Here is a 19,828-nt window from a genome sequence, read left to right as displayed (position 1 = left end):
AGATTTAAAAGGGAGGAAACAAAGGTACATTCCAGGCACAAAGGTGCCTGGAATCAAATGCAGTGGGTGCAACAATTGCTGTGGAGCCTGAAATTATCACTCTGTACACAATCAATTGCCGGAGGGACCAGAGAGCTCCATCCTAACCCTGCAGCATGATAGACCACTATGCTGCAGAAATACACCTGAGAATTGTACGGGGGAAGAGGAGAGAGGATGACAGTGGTAATGCCCAGCAGAGGGAGGAGAAAGGGCAGCTTTATGGAGTTGGGTTATGCCATTTCCCAGGGAAGGTCTGAGAACAGAGTAGGATGGTTTAGGGCAGGTACAAGAGTGATCAAGGAGAAATTTCACTGCTTTGGGTGTCGTTGGCCARCAAGGCCATTACCTGCCATTTAAAAAGAGAGAGCAGGGCAGGGAGGGACAGGCATAGTGGGGGCAGGGAATCTTGATGGAGAGGGCGTTAAATTGAAATTGTGAAAACAATGAAGAGTGGCAGAGGGCCAGTGAGTTATGTCAATTCTCCACAACTGGAGTTTGGATTGAGAGCAAAATGTGCTGGGAGTGTCTGCTGCGTAAAACCGATGTGTATTTATGGGTCAGGTATGTGAGATAAGGGAATGACAGGCAAACACAGAGACGCAACTGTCACTTTAAGCCACTCTAGCACAGGTTTGTTAATGACCTACGGGGCCTTTCTCATTTTAGCATAAATGAATGAAGGAAAAAAAAAAAAAAAAAAAAAAAAAAAAAAAAAAAAAAAAAGAAAAAAAAAAAGACTGAGAAGCAATGAAACGCTTGATATGCATTTTTGCAGAGATGGTTTCATCTGTTGGATGAGGTGGTTGCAATTGCACAGTAACTGATTTAGACTTCCTCGGCAGCTCTTTCAAGGCTGAAAACTGTTGCTGGTCAAGTGTGGGGGGTAATAACATGGATTCTGCATTTTATCCATTTTAGGCATGCCCTGTATCGACTCTAATTTCTACAAGCACCCCTCACCTACACTGACAGAAGTAAACTCTGTGTCCTGAGCCGCATCCTGCTGCACGTTTTCCCAGCACCAGTGGGTGCTATAGCTACGGGTATGTCCCGGCATCGTCTCCCTTCATGAGCTGTGTCGTTAAAGAGGAAAGCGATGTAGGGCTGGAGCCGAGCATGAAACAGCTCAGGCGAAGCACTGCATGAGGCAGCACCCCTCTTACTCATTCCAGCTCCAAAATCACTTAGACTGAAGGGCTCTGTGTGGCTGGGAAATATTTTTTATCATTGCTAACACAAGGAAACATGGAGTGTCTCAGAGGYAGAGTCCATTCTTAACATTGTTTTGTCACATGGCTTTCAAGTGAATTTGTGCAGTCTTTTAAAACTGAATGACAAGTTTAGGTGCAATCTTGCCACAGTTACTGCAAATTGTGCTGAAAGCACTGGACTGTACAGTTTGGTCTGAGAACTCTGTAAGCTTGTTGAGAGAAAAGGCACTGTTTATGAGGATATTTTGATCCTGGCATGGTCTGYGGTCCTCAAGAGGAATCTCTGAAACTGAGGTTGAGTCTTTACAGCCAGAAGGATCTCAGGTCCTCCCAGTGAATTCGTACACTGTGGCTCAGAGGTGTGCTCACCTGGGGAGAGCCAGGCTGCTGAGCAGTCAGTGCACAGTGGCCCTTGGTGAGGAAGGTTTTGGCCAAAGATGGCTATATAATAAAATCCATATCATATTATGTGTTCAGCTAATTTGCTTGTGGTTTCTTTGGCAAGCATTTGGGGATGTGCACACGTGCATAGATTCACATATGCTTTCCATCTCCCCCTGTGTGGAAGCAGACACCGCTCCTGTTTTTCCTGTGTAGGATCTGTGATCTATTCCAGTAGCTGCCTCGTGCAGTGCTGCCGACAGTAAATATTCACAGATTTCCTTGTAAGGTGATGCTTTTTTKTTTTTTTCTTCTCTCCTGTGTGGATACACAAAGGCATGTGTTGTACCTGCTTTACCCCATGGGATCTACATAATCAGGTCCACAGGTTTTAATGGATTTCAACTCCCTTTTGTGTATGGGTACAGCTTCCTGTCATGTTTCGAGCAGGAAGAGCTGAGTCTTTTTTGGTCTTAGCATTCCTGCTTGCCTAGGCATTGGGAAGAGTTCTCTGTCTATTTTCCTGTTTGATTTTTGTGTGTGTTTTGTTTTAAGCAGGACAGAGTGCATGTGTGTATGTAATCCATGTGCTCAATTAAGAGAGGCATCTGTTGGGTTTATTTCACATTGCCGAGGAAGGACTGCAAGCAGGGAGCATCTGCTCAGCTTTTTGTCAATGGCTTGTTTTTCATAATTTGCTCTACAGGGTGAATGTTTGGGGAGGGGGAGGTGGCTTTTTATTTCTGAGTTTCRTCTTAAATTTACTTTCTATGGTAGCTGGGGAAACTGGCTGGGATTTGAAAGTTAATTTTGCTGGGAAAAGGACTAAAGAAGGAGAAACAAAACCATCCAAAGTAAACAGCATTTATGTAACCTTAATAACACACTCAGAAGGACCCTTATGAATCACTATTTGCAGTATTTTAATGATGAAGTAAAAATAATTTGTTGTGGTGCTTTTTAAATGCCACTGAGTTTTTAATTGCAAATTTTGGTTAGATTTTGTTTTGGGGAAAGATAGGAAAGGCATCCAATATTCACATGCTTTTATGGCATTTTGTCAACAACAAAAAAAAAAACCCTGATTTTAAAATAGAGCAGCAGTAGTTTCCTGTTCTTATAGTTTTGCTTTTGTGCACTCAGATGTTGGCTCTATTGCACCTAACTGATTTAGTGAGAGATTTAATTGCCTGCAAATGTATGTGCTTCAAAGGCTAATAAACCTGCTGGGAGTGTTTATACAAGTGTGCTTTTTACCCTTTTTTTTTGTGGAAATGTCCTCCAAAAGGGCTGTGGAAGATAATGACTTTGTGATGCCCTGGGAGGACACAGCTGCTGATGTAGCATAGGAAACTCAGGAGGAGAAAGCCTGAAACTCCCCCTAATCCACAAGTGAAAGACAAATCTTACCCCTTGCAATCAAACAAACAAGGATACAGTCTTACATGTGTAGGTGTAGGTACCGTGCCAGAGTAACCTGTGGACAAGATTTGGATCWTATTAAAAGTATTTAAAAACTAGGATTAAAAAAGGTAATAATCRTGTTTTGTTCTGTAAGTGTACCCCAAGACAACGCATTTATTAAGCCACTTTGAAATGGCATTAAATCTGCATCTTTCATGCCCTGAGTTGTCATGGGAGAGGAAGAGTAAAGCATTAATAAAAATAACTTTCCTGACAGTTCAGTCCCACACCATAGTAAAAGAATGTATATACATGTATATATGTAATTTAAATATTATCTATCACAATATAAATATGTATAACATTTCAAAATGTCAGATGAATGCCACTCAGCTGAAAAACTTCGTTGACATGTGTTAACACTGTAACTTTTTTTATAAAAAGCAGCTGACATCAGCTGGTGTGCAAAATGTAAATGCAGGACTGCAGGCAAGCTTACTTCTGGGGGGGCTTTGCTAACCTTAGCTGTTACAGAGTAACTGGTGTAGAAGGACAAACCACAATAAACTTTGYAGTAGCAGGAAAGTATTTTCATTGCTTGAAAAAAAAATAAAATTCAAACTTTGTCATCACATTAAAAACATTACATGAGAAGTAATAAACATATTTACACTTCTGTTTTGATTATAAATATACATTATATACAAAATAATGTTATAAAACGTAGAAAGTTCAGTGCTTCTGATTTTTTTTAAATTACTGAAATACTAGTCTTCAAAATAAACTACAAACAGGCAAACTAAAATCCATATTATTGATCTCTGAAGGTCGTCTTCAAAATGGTCCTATGTGGTCAGAGCAGAAGGTCAGTAGTGGACAATATGAAGGGGTCTTGTCTGCACAGTTCAAGGGAGTAGATGGGGTAGTCCAACAACAGGCTTTACAAGGGCAGGAATATCACTGGCAGAGAGACAGCACAGTCCAGGTTTCTCTAAGAGATCTTGTTTCTCCCTCCTCATTCTTCCCCATGCCCTGGTCTCATTCATGAGTGTCACGGCACTTTCCACTGGGGTGTCCGGTATTATTGCTGTAAATATGTATAGAAGAAAGGAGCTTCTGGCCGCCTCTGGTTTCCAGGGACAGACAGAGAGTATTTTCCATGTAGCAGTGGGTGGGTATGAAAGAAACAGAATGAGCCTAAAACCATCTAACTCTAATCTCCACCTGTCTTGGCAGAGGGTATCTCGGTGGGTGCTTCACTACTGGGCATTTAAAACCGGGATGATGAACAAGAGTTGGGGTTCTGCAACCAGATGGAGAAAAGGGGGTTGGTATGTGGGTTGTATCACACTGCTGCTGCTTCTTCAGAAAGTAACAGCTGCAATTTTGAGACTATTTGCAGTAAAAGGTGGCACCTAATTCAGAAACACGACATAAACCCCCAAATTTGTGTAAAAATAAGGCAGGGGGAAGAGAATGAGGAAGGAGAAGAAAAGAAGTAGTATCTATTCACAATCACTGGTAGTGCAAAGGGCATGAAAACAGCTGAGACAGCTCAGCACATAAAGGTTCTAGGAGCTGATTGATTTTAAACGCATTTGTAAGGCTTTATATAGAGCTAGGATCACGCCTYCTCCTTATCAATGGGGAAGAGGCAGTACACATTCCCAATCACAACTTTCACAAAAATCATGTCCCACACTGTGGCTTGAGTCAATCAGTTCTCCAAAGCATCACCAAATGAGATGACAGGTAAATTCAGTTTTCTTCTTTCCTCCTCCTCTCACCTCTTAAGAGTCTCCAGTACATGCAGCAGGAGAGAGGAGATGCAAATAGATGTATAGCAGGAAGTATCAACCATCTCTGCCCAGTACTGTTCAGGTAACTGCAAAAAGAGCAGTCAAGTTTCTGTTTGGGCTTGTAAGACCCTCTTGACACATTATAGGCACTTTTAAACCCAGAAAAAATTGAGACCTCATTTATACTGTATCCATTGTGTCTTGCTTCGCACCTTCCATGGCAACAACTGTGACAGTTATGTGCCTCCTTATCTACCAGCACCTCCCATAACCAGAGTTCTGGAAAGCCAGGGGTCTGTCCATGAGGAACTGGCCTCAGCATCTTTTAAAACACTAACATTTTTAACCTCTCTCTTCCCTCTGCCTCCCCTTTTCAACAGCAAATGAGATTTCTGGTATCAAACTTCAAACAAGGGCAGTAAGAACAAAAAGGTGTATTGCATCTTTCAGTAAATTCACAGTCTGTCCAGTTCACTCAGTTCCATCCTCCGCCTGAGAGCAGCAAGTTGCATGTAATTAACAACAGTCCAATCCAGTTCTGAATTGTAAACAATGCAGCAGGAACGTCCATCTACTGGCATTACCAAATCTGAGGTGCAAATGGGCCAATCTTCAGTCTTATACCTGTCAGGATATAAAATAACACCAGGAATGAGAATGAATCACAGCATAAAGAGTAGTGCAAAACTAACAGACTGTACTTCAACTATGTCAAACCAAAGCAATTTAAGCCAGACATTACTGCAGTTTAACTCTTAGTGCTCAATATTTTCAGCTGGGTCCAGAGGCAGAGAATCACACCAGCAAAAAAAAAATAGTCATCTGTGTGATGAGTGGCCTCTTTACCTGGACTGAAGGGGAGAATGCTTAYAAATCTGGATGCTTAACATTAGGGCTCTGTAAAAAAGTACATGCTATAGTTAAATAGCTTGTGTTTGGAAACTTTAAGCCTGAATGATGTTAGGGGTTGTCATTCTGAAAACAGAAACATTTCTGGAGAAGCCTGATGTAAATCTGGGAGCCTAGCCTTGGTCAGCAAGATCTTAGAAGATACAGTATTTAGGTCACTTAAAGGGAAAATGAAGCGTCTAGCTGTCATTTGTATCTTTGAATCCTTTCACTTAGTCTTAAACTTTTAATATTGTTGGTTGACTTGTGTTCCAGCTTGCTTTCAAGGGGAAATCTGATATTCACCTTGGAAAGGGAGACTGAATCCTGCAGATCTGACTTCACAGATCACTGCTGTATGGCACAGCAAGCTTCTCTTTCCTACAGGGTGGAAGTAGTTCTAAAGATGGCTACACTGAGGAAAGAAGCAGGTATTGCTTAATGTCAAATTGCCTCTAACTTTCACTGAGACTTTTTCCAAATGGCCAGTAATTCTTCAGGAAGTAGCTGGTTCCTCAGTAGCTGCTTTTTAAAATCTTTAAAGTTCGGTGTTAGGCCTTTTCTTTTTTTAGTGTGTATACAACTTTCTAACATAACACAAGAATTTGGATGTTTTTACCAGTAATAGCATTAACTTCTGTTGAGAGAATATTTAGCTGGAGCTTAAATGCTGAAAGGTTGAAATTACCTTATTACAGACTTTCTAAATGGCTGTTATGCCTATCCACTAACACATTCTGCTACCTTCCATCTTCTGCTAGAAATCTATAGCTTTGCCTGTTTTCACAGAACAAAGATTATCTATTGTAGTCACAGGAAAAAACATGGCTTTACATCAATGGGCCTAAGAACGATTATTATTTCCATTTTTTCTGACCACCTATTTAAGAGGAAATAATCCTACAATGTGCTGAAATTTTAAGGGCTGATGTTCTGTGTTTTCATCTACCACTGACTTATCTAAGCCAAAATCCTCTGGTTTAATAAAATCAGAACAGCTAATTTCTGTATTTTCCCCAGTATATGTTCTGTGTGGGCCACAGAAGAGGAAAGGTAAATGCTGGGAAGCATCATGATCCCTGGAAATAAAGGAACCTTCTCAGATACAATACTAATGCATAATTTACCCCTTTACTTTGTGAATTTACGCCTGTCCACCTCTGTACTTACCTCTGTGGCTATGATGCACTCATTCCTTTCTTCTGTTATCACAAAAACAGACTGGTACATTGAATCCCTCGGAGAGCATATCGCTGATATTCTGCATTCTGGCTTTTCACTATGGCAAGGCAGAGAAAAAAGAACATTAGCTGACTACTAACAAGCCAGACTGTCAAAATCTACCATGAATGTGGAGCGGTGGAATGAGATAGCCATGGAGGTGTGGAAGGGAAGTGTAGAGCATCAAGTTTCACATGTTCTGTGTCTGTTTGGATATTATGCTAGAGAACTGGAAGTAAGGAACAGTGACAGTCTTCCTATGCTCCTGCCATGTCCAGCCTAACAGCCCGTTCCTCAGAGCCCTTAGTGTAACCAGATGAGACCTTCAGGACATGAATCAGAAGACTGATCAGCCTGTGAATACCTGGCCTTTTCTCTTTTTGAAAAAGAGCAGTTGTTTTAACTCTATCATTCTTCTCAGTAAGCAGATCATCTTGTCTTCTTACAAAGTGAAATACTTATTTTTAATCACTATATGCCTTAACTGTTATTCCTCAAGATCTACTGAGGAAGGAAAGACACTTCTTACTTTCACCACTGGCCTAGACACTCTGGGTTCCTTCACAGTATCCATACCGACAGCACCCTGCACAAACACTCAAATTAACTGACTTAGCTAAGGATGCCACTTGGCTATAACACACATATTCCTGCCTTTGATCTGGTTTGTTTTGTATATTATCTGCTCAAGGTTTCTTTTCCCCTTATATTCTCACCTAGTTCTACACTGATATGAAGAGGAGTGGCTTTATGGAAGACTACAAGAAAAACTGCATTCTCACCTGTGTAGTCGGAGGGGAGACTTCTCTCCTAAACACTTTTCACTTTTGTAGTATTTATCTTCTGGTGTCCCTCTACTTGTCAGGTCTTTTACCAGATTGTAGTCCAGTTTATGGTTCTTGGGTTTGTAGTTTGATTTCTCCAACCCACAGTCCACTTCAAGGTCTTTATTTTTATTGGTGTTTTTCAGCTGGGAAGCTGGAATGAGATTGTCCTTCTGGAAGTCAGACAGGTTGTTCATTGTCTCCAACTCCTGCTCTGGGTGCATCCTCATCTGCCTGATGACCATTGCTATCATGCAGAACAGTATGAGCAAAGCCACCAGCCCCACCCCCATGGATATGGCAATCCAGGGGACTGGTTTAGGAGGAAGTGTAACGGGCACTGAATAAACTGGCAATTCACAGCGGTTGCCCATGAAGCCAGAAGGACAGTAGCAGACAAAGTTGGCACTATAAAGTCCACTGTAGCATGTGCCTCCATTCTCACATGGCCCAGAAGCACATTCATCTCTGGTTTTGATGTCACAGTTCCTGCCACTGTAGCCTGGCAAGCATGTGCAGGTGTAATCGTTGATTAGATCATGACAAGTTCCCCCATTGGAACATGGGTTTCTGGCACAATCATTGATGTTTATCTCACATTTCTGACCAGAGAAACCAGCCCGGCAGCGACACACACGAATCTGCCCAAGGTAAAAGCAACTACCATCTGAGGGGAAAGAAAGCGAAACAAAAATCAGTCTGCAATGCCCTTCATTCAGTAACCTAAACCTCTCCCTGGTCAGCCTGTTATACTACTTCAAGAACAGAGAGGGTATTTTACAAAACATCTGCACATCTAAAAGTTCATTCTGCTTTACCTAATTGTATCACTATGCCTTAAAATTAAGCCCCTTCTAAATATGCAATAAAGTTAATTGAATTTAATTCTGCCACATTCCCCATCATATGATAAACCTGTTTTGTTGCACAGAAAATGCCAGTGAAAGTCCCGCCCCAGCAAGAGACTAAAATTAGAGTAGATGTGGAATACAGCGGGGGAGAGGGACTAATGTTCTAGAGGAAGAGTAGAGGTCAGATTGGATTTCTATCACTTCTGCACTGAAAAGCACAAATGAGTCCAGCTCATGAGATTTTTTTCATAAAGAGACTCACCATTTGCACAAGGGTTGCTGGTACACCTGTCTACTTTTTTTTCACAGTTTGACCCTGTGAAGCCGAAAGGGCAAACGCAAGTGTAGCTGGCCCCTTGTTCCTTTTCCAAGCATGTGCCACCATTGAAGCACGGAGAATCTATACATGTCAGAGCACTGTGCTCACAGTGAGTGCCATAGTAGCCAGGGGGGCACAGGCAGTGATAACCGTTCTCCATATCCTGCAAAACACAACATTAGGCCACTGTTATTTAACAGCAACAAATGATAGCTCCCTACACACTTAGCTGTGGTCAGCAGCAAGCGCTGCTCAGTCCCTTCTCATCCACAGCCTGATGGAACAAGTGACATTAGRGGAGTAAACAACTGCAGTTTGGACTGTGAGGGATAGATCTCTGATCAACTGTACTCAGCGTACAGGAGTAATCGTGCAGCTACACACGCAGAGCAGATTCATTGTAGGGAGCACACTGACAGCAAGACAAAAACATTGCTACCACCACTGCTGTCTAATGGGATCCCCAAGGTCTTCCCAGAGCAGAGTGGTATGTGTAGACCTACACTGCTGTGATCAGACCATTTATCCTCAGAATGAGAGCTCTTTTCCATTTTACAAAAGTTTAAGATGCCTTGATTTGGCTAAGTCCCACCACTTAACTAAACAGYTTCTTCTTTCAAAGTACTGTATGTCCAAGGCCTTGGGAGAAGGGAGGTGGGGTCTTGTGCCATTGGCTTTAACTTAAGCATGCATCAGATTACATTTGATATCTATAATCCAYCAGCCTTTACCAATCCATCATTGCTAAGAATCCCTCATTAAGTGGATCCGAAAACAGGCTGAAACACTGCACAGAAATCCAAAAGTGTGGAATTCTATTCCACAGAAAGTTTCAGCTGATTGCCCCCATATTGTTTGACACTATCCTCCCAGAGCGCAAAGTAAAATTTTCTTTTCTTTGCCATTAAAATASAGACTTAGTGCACTTCTGTATGGACGGTGGTTTGGGAAGTTTATTTTTAACAGATCTGCTCCCTCACCAACCCTGGATCTTGCCAAGTTCTCATAATGGCTGCCACAGAAACCTAAGGATCAGTTGACTAGCTCTAATCTAGATGATACATCTCCTCCTGTGACAGACTTCCTCCCCTGACACCTCTCGGAAAGGGTTCAATATGATAGTTGTGAGCGTCAGTAATGAACCTGTGTACTATCGAATTCCCATTATGTTGTTACAGAACCATTTCTGAAAAGGTACACCAGGGCTGCTTTGCACAAAGACTTTACATTTAAAATGCCCCTACCGTGCAGCTACCGCCATTCCTACAGGGATTGCTGTCACACTCGCTGATCTCATGTTCGCAGTCAACTCCGGTAAAGCCGGGTTTGCACGCACACGTGTAGCTGCCCTGGCCGGTGTTCATGCAAGTTGCTCCATTTTTGCATGGTCTGTGGTGAGTGCAGTAGTTCAGATCTGCAAAGATACCAGGAGTTAGGAGAACACATCTTTGACAGCTGAGAAAAGGTGTACATACAAAAACACTGTAATCAACAAAAACCACAGAATTTCCAATGAAGCATTTCATTATGCTATCAGTAAGAATACTGGAGATTGTTATCCAGGTTATTATCAGTAATAATCAGATTCTCATCAATTTCAGATGTTTTTCCACATCTATCACTTGAGCTCTATATTTTGAGGGAGCTAGCAAAAATTTAACTTTCTCACTRTTTTGGTGTACCCTCCCTTTTTTTGTGGACATAAAACTGTTAGGTGCAATGGGACTTAGGTACCAAATTGGAAAATGTACTTCAAACCATGTRTTCTCTGAAAGATATACACTACAGCGCTATGGACTCTTTGTGTACAACATGTTACACACTAAAAGAGTGAGCCCATCTTTAAAATGTGCTCTGAGGCACATTCTGGAGAGTAAGGGAGGCAAAATAAAAGATGTTTTGGCCTTGAGATTTAAACAAACACTAGAAATCTTTTATTGTTTATTTGCTCTCTTGTTATAGATGTTAGTAGAGTAAACTGTCAAATGCTCTGCCAAGCTTATATGGTTTTTTTTTCCTTTAAATTTGAGACAGAGGTTAAGCACAAGTTCATACAACATAAGCAGAAAAACTGTATTATCTCTATAAATACTACAGAGTAATTTGAATGCAACTGGTTAATAGATAACTATAAGCAGAAAAAAACGTTGTAGCTTTACTTTCCCTGCTTAATTCAGCCTTCACCATCTTCATCCTGTAACTGTCCTGGAAACACTTAGCCTGCTTTGAGCACTTAATGATGTCAGTGCCAGCAGTGCATATATGGCCTTGAGGACATGACTGCTCAGCTGGCTACGGTTCAGTGATTCAGTGGGTTGAATAGGTGGAAGTGGTCTGGTGTACCTTAAAATGGAACCTGTACTTTTCATTCTTGCTTACATGATTTTTCTCTCATGCTCCAGACTTATCACATGAGTTAACTTCCTTGCATGCAAAATAAGGAAGGYCCAAATGATGGTATTTACTGCTGCTGGAAACTGTTTAGTAAATTGTTACACTTGTACACGGAATAAGTTAAACTTAGCTTGAGCAGGCAGAAAACTTGTCTGTTCAACACTCAATCAGATTGTTAGGTCTTTCTCCAAGAGAAAGACTGCTTTTGCCAGAGAAAAAYTGCAGCTACCAAAAAGGCTTCCTTGTTTTCAAACAAAATTACTACAAGAACTGGTATGWAAGGCAGCAGCACTATAAACTGATGCCTGTGAACATGTGCCTTGGGGAAATTTAATTCCAGATCCAGTGGGTCAGATTCCTTAGCACAGTACTAAGGAATACCCAACCTAGAGCCGTAAGTGCAAGCTTCAGAACTAACCTTGATCACAGAAGAGGCCACCCCATCCTTCATCACAGATGCACTGCCATTGTGTTTTACAAGTCCCGTGGCGGCAGCCTATATGGGGAATGCATTCATCACAGTAGCGGCCTTGCCAACCAGGACGGCAGCTAAAAGAAAAGACAATTAAAACATTAATGACATGGAGAAGAGTTTAAGTTTCTATTACAAGGTGACATTTTAACTGATGTTCAGATTGCAATTGCCATCTACTCACATGCACTCTCCTGGCTTGTTGCAATATCCATTCTGTGCAGTACATCCAGCCAGACAGATGGCTGTGAAGAGAATATGAAAAAAGCATAAATGTTTAGGTAAATACACATGGCACTACAGAAGACATTTTCAAAGGATAAAAAGCTTAAAAAAACACTTTAAAAAAGAGTTTTACACTTTCAAAGCTTTGTTTTAAAACTTCTTGGTACGGGAAGTTCTGGAGCAGGAGGAAGTGAACAGGGAGAGCCAACACTTTGACAAGTTGTCCTTTAGTTTTTCTGTTTATGCAACAAACATGAACTCTTGCAACTCTTGCTAGAAAAGCAGCAAGAGAAGGCAACTTTGGCTTGTACTAATGAAAAGCTGAAAAAAACCAGTGGGACCCCAAGCTCAGAGTAAAGGTTCCCACTACTACACTGCAACACCTGTCTCATGCCCTCTGGCAGCAGGAATAGTTGGGGCAGACTTTCTGTGAACAAGCTGCTACCCTTTTACCTTGCAATAGCTACTGCAATTMAGGGTTATCAGCCTTCCCTGCCAACTCGCTCTTTGCTGCTTAGGCTCGCAGAGGTGCAGCACAGCGTTGGGTGGTAGCAGCCAAAGAGGGCAAAGTCCTCAGTGTGCAACTTTGCCTCCCCGGGCAGGGAGCGGAGAGGTCGGCATGAAAACACAGCCCGAGGCACGGGAGGCCTCCGTCAGTTTTAGAGCCATGACCGACGCCCGCAGCGCTGCCCGCCCGCCCCGCTCCGSTCCCCGCGGGCACTCACGGTCCGTGCAGTACTCGCCGGCCCAGCCGGGCAGGCAGGCCAGGCTCCCGTCCGCGGCGCACACGTAGTGCCCGAAGCGGTCGTCGCGCCGCTTGCAGAGGCGGGAGCAGCTCTCGCCGTAGTAGTTCTCGCTGCAGACCACGCGGTAGGAGTAGCGCAGCTGGGTCAGCGGGCCCTGATGCACGTCCTGCGACCAGTCCTCGCCCACCGACAGCGACCGCTGGATCGACACCTGGCTGATGAGCCACTCYTCCGGGGGCGGCCGAGAGCCTGCGGGACAGCGGGCGCGGGTCAGCGGCTGCCACCGCCCGCAGCGCCCCGAGCCGCGGAGACCGGCGCGTCCCACCCCGCCGGGCCAGTGCAGTGCAGCGGGACACCCCGCTCGCACGTGTGTGTACAGACATTCATACATGCACACATACATACATATATGGATATACACGTATATGCATATACACAGGCACGCGTGTGGATATTGATGTGTGCAACGGTACAAAAAGGTGGCCRCCAGGGTGTGCGAAACCCGGCCAAGAGGACTCAGCCCGAGGGGCCTGTGAAAGGAGGGCTGCTGTGAAATATCCTTTTCCTCTCCGCTCAGAAAAACATCCCAAAGCCATTATTCCTTTCCAAAGGGCGGAATTCGAGCAAGGTGTAAAATACAGGAAAAGGCGGACGGAGCTTGCTGGCAGGCTCCCGGCTTTCTCACCGCAGCCCGCCTCGCTTTCCCACGCCAAAAATAAACCGGAGGAAACGCAATTGTGTTGGAGATTAGGCCGGGGCAGAATCAAAGCGGCCCCTGATGGATATCGTGGGGGGACCGGCTCCTGATGGTGGGATAAAGCCGGCCCTGGAGTTATGGTATAAACAGCTGAGCCGGGGGGGCCGTTGGGGACCGGGGGGACACACGGGACGGGGCCGAGGGCGCTCCCGCCGCTCGGGCTCCCCCTGCCGGCGGCGCGCGCGGTATTCACCTTCCGGCAGGTAGTTGGCGGGCGCGTGCCAGGCCTCGATGATCAGGGAGAAGGTTCCCTGCGGGAGAGAAACCAGCGTCAGCCCCGCTCCCCTCCGYGCCACGGCCGCACCGAGCCGCACCCCACCGCCACACCGCACACCAGCCCTGCCCTGCCCCGCCGGGACCCGCATTTGTGCTCYATCCCCGCGGCTACGCGCTCTATCCCCGCAGCTACATGCTTCCCTCCCTCCTACGAACCACGGATACACATCCCCATCTCCAAGCCCCCCAGCCCCTAGATTTATTTTTCTTAGTATCACTGATTATCCCAAGTGCTTCTGGATCGCGCTTCTCCCGCCCCCCCCCGCTTTTTTTTTTTTTTTTAAAGGAAGTTCTGCAAATAAGTCTAAAGGCAAAAGTAGTTTGTTTACATTACAGTTTATCAGCCCGCCGCGGTTAGCCTGATCTTGCCACCCTCCTGTCCCACCATCGCAATCGGGTTTAAAGCAGAATCTCACCGGCCACGTGAAGTTAAAGGGCAGCTTAATGGGGCTGTCAAATCTCTCTGTATCCTTGATGCTGAAGGAGTTTATTCCCAGAATGGGGGTGATGATGCTGCCGAAAGTGCAGGAGCCCGGGGAAACCACTGCCTGAAAATGCTTCAAACAAACGCGAAAGAAGGTCCTGCAGTGGGGGGAGCAGGGCTGCCCGCTGGCCAGAGACCCGTGGCTATTCACGAATTCGTGTAGCTCCAGCTGGAAGACGCCGGAGCCGGACACCCTCTGCACAAAGGGGAGACATACAAAATAGCCAAATGAGACCTTACCCGGCTTTGCCATGCAAACTTGCTTCCATCACCCACTTTACATTTCGCGAACCCTTTTTTTTTTTTTTTTTTTTTTTTTTTTTTTTTTTTTTTTTTATGTGCGATTACCTGCTGCAAAATCGTTAACAGAAACGTCAAGCCAAAGATGCGCAAAGCTGTCATCCTTGTGTTATTCGAGCTTCCAGGTCTTAGTGGGTTTAGTTTTCCTTCTATATTCCTCAAATGGTCCAAGAAAGCGCTTCTCGGTCGAGGGAGAAAAGAGAGGCGTCACGGCGATTTTCCTGGAGCAACCTGCTCTTCCAAATATTCCCCGAGCACCAGCAGAAATCGGATGGTAAAATCCAGGTGTCGATCCGTCCCCTTCTGGGAATTAATCCTGCAGCCAGCCGCCGACCTCTGATCGCTGTCGTCGCCTTTATAAACTCCAAAGCCGGGTGGGTTTGGTGAGAGACGTGGAGGGGAGTGCTTAGTGTGGAACCGCTCCTCCTTTAACCGGTGCTAACAGCGCTCAGTAAATGGAAAACTTGCTTTGCTTCGAGCTGTTTATATAGTTGCCTCGCATCCTCRCAAGCTCATTATGTAAACTGTCAGTCAGACTCACGGGCGATCCCTCCCCTTTTCCATCTTTCCTTTCTGGAAAAAAGAACCAAATGTTGCGGAGAGCCCTCATATCCCGAATTAATACCCTGCTGCCGCCGCCGCCGCTGCCGCGCTGCCCGCCGAGGAGCCGAGCTGATTACGAACGAGCCGAGCATCTGTTGAGATATTTACGGCGCTCACACTGGGAGAGAGAGTTCCCTCGAAAATCAGACGCCTCTCCACAGGGCAGCTTTCTACGGCGGCCGAACAATAGAGGATGAAATGTTTTAAAAATACTCTTACTAGTTAGTTAGTTAGTTAGTTAGTTAGTTAGTTAGTTAGTTAGTTAGTTAGTTAGTAAGTTAGTTAGTTAGTTCTCATTCCTCCCCCATCTCCACGCGTGTCCCCCCTCCCCGGGGCGGCGGGACGGGGCGGCGCGGTGCCCTGCAGCCGCGACCGGACCGGCGGACAAGAGCTGCCCTGCCCGGCGGGGGCTGGTCCCGGGTAGAAACCAAAAGTAAAACGGTGTTTGCCCGGCAAGCGGGCACCCGGGACGGCCCCGCCGCCGCCCCCGGAGCGCAGCGCCCGGCTCTGAGGCACCCGTGTCGCGGTCCCGGCCCCATTCCTGACCCCGGCTAATGGAACCCACCGAGGAATGGGTGGGTTATGGCACAGAGGAGGGCACGGCGGGGATCGACGGGCGCTCGATCACCCTTCCGAATTCGGCGGCGAGCGAGTGCTCCAGGAGGTGGCCGAGGTCGACAGCGGGGACGGGGTTGGGTTTTCCCGGGGCTGCCCCGGCTYCCAGAAACATGGGCAAGGGAAAACTCGGGCGCCTGCAGGGAAGCGGGGCGGGAGCGGGGCCGCGGGCCGTGTCTGGCCGCCTGGCCGCGGCCGGGTTGCGGTCTGGCGTGTGCCATAAAGCCCTTGGCCTGATTGCAGCGTGCGCTTATTGTTGGGTCGCGTGTCCCTCATTAAAGCCAAGCACAGAGAAGGCCTTTCATGTGGCTTTTTATTTCAGCTTGTTAAATGGATGGGAGGCCGGAGGGGGGAGGGAAGGAGGGAGGGAGAGATAAACCCTCAGCTGTATGGTAATGAGGTCTTGCCACCTTTCTGCCAGCGCCCGGCGCGCCAGGCTGCGGGCCTCCGCGGCGTGGGTCACCTGGGGAGCAACGCGGGGCGCAGCGCGCTGCCGGTCCCCTTCCGCCCCTCTGCTCCCCCAAAGGGTCCATTCTCGCAGCATGACTTCTCCACTCCCAGTTCTTTGGGTGGGAGGGGAAGGGGGATAAGGAAACCCGGGGATCTTTGGAGGCGAGATCGCATGGCATGGGTACACTCCGGCCAAACTTCCCAAGCCGTCGTGGTCCCTCTTACATTAAAGCGCCTGCTCTCGCTGGAAAACAGCTTTGGCCCAGGATGTTGTCAGGGTCCAAACGCCCGGGATGTCACCAGGAGGGCCGGTGGGGACACGACACGGCTTCCAGAGAAAGCGTGGAGAAAAGCCACGGGCACCGCCGCCGTGGATTTATTTGGGGAGAGGACCAGGCTAGAAATCGGGGTCGCCGCCAAAAGAGGATTAAAACTTCTCCCAGTGCCCACTGCGTCTGTGAAAGTCGAAGCCGGGGGCATAAACTCTGGCAATGTCGGGGGACTGCACCCGAGGCCGGGCACCCTTGTCTTGGCTCCATCCCGGGTAGCCCGGCTGTCGCCTGGTACATATTTGTGCGGACGGGAGCCGTGTCCGTGGTGGAGATAAACCGCGAGGCAGAGGCACAGGCGAGGAGCTCTTTTGTCTCGGCCTCGTAAACAAGTGGGAAGGAGGAATGTGTCGCCGCTGATGAACTCGGAATTTTGCAGCGATCCACCCGGCCAGATCCCGGCTTTACCAGCAGCAGCGTCAACTGTCAAAATCAAATCTGATGCTAATAGCTTCGGTACTAAATAAAATGAGAGGCCAGATAACATCAGTGCTTGATAAATGGTAATGAGTGTCTAACCTAGGGGAACAGAAGGGCTGTGGGGCTCTTTAATTCAGTATTGAAAGGCTAGCTGGGTACTGCAGGCTCTAGCAGATGTTAGTATGTGTGTGTTTTGATTTTTGACTTGTATTGGACGTTTATTAGGCTAACCAGAGCCACCCCACGCATGGCCACTTGGTCCAGGCACCATCTGGCACAAGCAGGGCGGCGTGCAAGAATAGGGCCTTGCTTTGGTGCTGAGGATCCACAGGCAGCATCTACCATATGGACCCGGAGCTAATGTAGGTTAAAGCAAGACAAGCTGATCTCTGCTTTTCACAACTCTGCCAAACCTCTCTGCCATCGTGATGTCGTGCACCTTGGTGGCTGTAGAAGAGCTCCCATCTCTGCCTTCCCCCAAATCTGACAAAAGAAGTGCAAGCCCCTCAAGCACTCCTCAGCCTGCCCAACTGCCCTTGGGTGGTCACTGTCAAGCTTTGCACCCAGCTTTGCTTGTTCCCGTCAGGAGCAGCAATCTCTCCAGCTCCCCACGTGTTGACCCCCCAAAATATTTTCAGAAGCTCGAGGGAGTGGTGCAAAACAGACGCTACACCCTCCTCAAAACTCCAGACCATTATTTTGATTACAGCTATAAAAAGAGCCCGTAATAAAATAATAACAGGGGAATATAATAAACCACCTGCTGCATGTTGACACACACGCACAGGGAGTTCAGATAAAAAAAAAAAAAAAAAAAGTTTCACTAATAGCATCAAACAGCTAAGCCTGAAAGTCGGCCGAGAGCAGATTAGAAGCGCAGCGCAACTCCTGCAAACTCTTTCCTGTGCCCAACACGCCATCCTGGGTCACTTGGAGACCAACACTTCGCCGAAGATCCTCGGCACAATTCGAGGGGTGCCTGTCCTCGGGACRGGGAGGAAAGCCCTCAGAGCCCCCGGCTTTGCCAAGGGGCAGCAGCGGGGTACCCGCAGCCCCTGTCGGGATGCCGGGCACTGGCCAGATCGGACATGCCCCGTGGGCGCCTCCTCCCCGTCCTTTCCACCCTGCTCCCTGTCTCTCCAGCTCAATTACGCGATCTCAGAGCGCTTTCTTCCCCTCTTTCGCGCCCCATTTGCTGCCGGTTTATCTCCAGGCTGGCCCGGCTCAGCATACGCGTGGCCGGGCCAAACGCATCTCGCTAACGAGACAACGTTAATTAATTCCGGGCGGGTGAAAGTTGCCAGCCTGCCCAAGCCATCCCTCCCCCCGAGCCCTCGTGCCAGGCTGTCCCGCTCCGTTCCCGTCCAGCTCTCGTTCACCCACCCCCGGTACGTGCCCGAGCCCCCCCACGGCCGCCCGTGTCCTGCTACTTTCAGGCCAAATTCCGGGAAAGGGGGCTGCGAAGGGCTCGCTATCGCTCCCGCAGACGCAGCCAGCAGCAGCAGCATCGCGACTCCCGCTTTTCTCTTTTTCTGMAGGCTCTGTGATTTCCAATCTCCCCGCCCGACCCACGGGGGAAGACTCCTGCGGGGGAGTGGGTCTGGGCGTAAGCGGCTCCCGGTAATGTTGCCACCATGCGCTTTCTGCAAGGCTTCTCTGGGCTGCCTTCAAGGTGCTGAAGATACAGAGCACCCCTACCTACGACCGGGACACGGAGTGGTACCACCCGGCGTTTTTGGAAGCGGACACTCCCGAGCTGGAGGCTATCCCTGCCGCCTCTGTGTCCCAGGTGTCCCCTAAAGCAGCATGAAGCCACAGCCAGGCTGCCCTGGCTTCCCGGCCGGGTCGAGCTTACCTAGGGGCATCCTGCGTCTTCCCCTGTCCCCTAACCTGGGGGACGAGCCCCTGACCCTTCCCTGTGCCCGAGAGCGGTGCGGATGCCCCAAGGGCACGACTGCTCACGCCCCTCCCCTGCCCTCAGCGCCAGCCGCTGCCCACCCGCCTACCCTTCTCCGCACTCATTTGGGAGCGGATCTGGGCGCGGAGGGGGAGCAACACACTCGCCCCTTCGAGCCCYTCAATCACCTTTCACCGGGATCCGACCCCCTCACCCCCAGGGTCGTGAGCTGCGGGGCGCCCAGAAACCCTCGAATTCCAGAGCCCCGCGGGCTACCCCGCGCTTGGTCAAACTTTTTATAACAATTTTGTCGGTCAGTGCAGCATCCCTAAGCGCCTGCACGCGTGCGGTATTTTATTATGCACCTTGCGCGCTTTTCTCGGGAGCGTTCCTGCTTCTTGGCTCTGCGGTTTCTTTCGGGGCTGGCCTCGCTGGTCGTCTTTTTGATCCCTTAGTGAGTCTGATCTCTTAGTCAGAGACTTGCCCACCTATTCACTGCTCGCCAGCCCTTCCATGTGCACAGCCCCACTTTTTGAGCCGGATTCCCCGATGGCTTTAAAACCCCTTAGCTAGAAAGTTGCGCATCGATTCTGAGCTGACACACATCGAGAGCCTCTAAGAAAAAAAAAAAAAAAAAGAAAAACAAGAGAGAAAAGAAGGAAGAAAAAAATCCTCCTTGCTTGTTTTGTTTCTGCCTAAATGCCCGTAGCGTGGAGCATCCCTCCAGGGAGCGCCGCTCGGAGGGGTGTTAATGTGGTCGATTTGGGGTACAAATGTTTGGAAATGTTTCCCGATTCGCACAGAAGGAGGGGGGATTTGCAAACTGTTGCTGCCACATGGCCCCTCCAGCCTGCCCATTCTCATTGTAATGAGGCCGGCGCGTGCCTCATCTGCCGCGGGGCGCTGCCACGGGCGGCCCG

The 19,828-nt window shown here is 47.7% G+C and overlaps 1 protein-coding gene across 1 annotated transcript; it reads right to left on the bottom strand.

The window, feature by feature from the left end:
• Positions 1 to 5,472: 5,472 nt before the first annotated feature.
• DLL4 (delta like canonical Notch ligand 4) lies at positions 5,473 to 15,433 on the bottom strand. The gene is given in 11 exon segments (XM_057365541.1): positions 5,473 to 6,895; positions 6,898 to 7,004; positions 7,729 to 8,437; positions 8,884 to 9,103; positions 10,185 to 10,354; positions 11,753 to 11,883; positions 11,991 to 12,051; positions 12,757 to 13,026; positions 13,728 to 13,785; positions 14,227 to 14,490; positions 14,643 to 15,433. Coding segments are annotated over 11 exon segments (2,070 nt in total). The 5' UTR covers positions 14,697 to 15,433; the 3' UTR covers positions 5,473 to 6,869.
• Positions 15,434 to 19,828: the final 4,395 nt, after the last annotated feature.

Source organism: Malurus melanocephalus, unplaced genomic scaffold (assembly GCF_030028575.1).
Source record: "Malurus melanocephalus ecotype Western Australia unplaced genomic scaffold, MMel_1.1 scaffold_2, whole genome shotgun sequence".
Taxonomy (NCBI): domain Eukaryota; kingdom Metazoa; phylum Chordata; class Aves; order Passeriformes; family Maluridae; genus Malurus; species Malurus melanocephalus.
The sequence above is the reverse complement of the archived record's forward strand: the minus strand, read 5'-3'. Positions and strand labels throughout refer to the sequence as shown.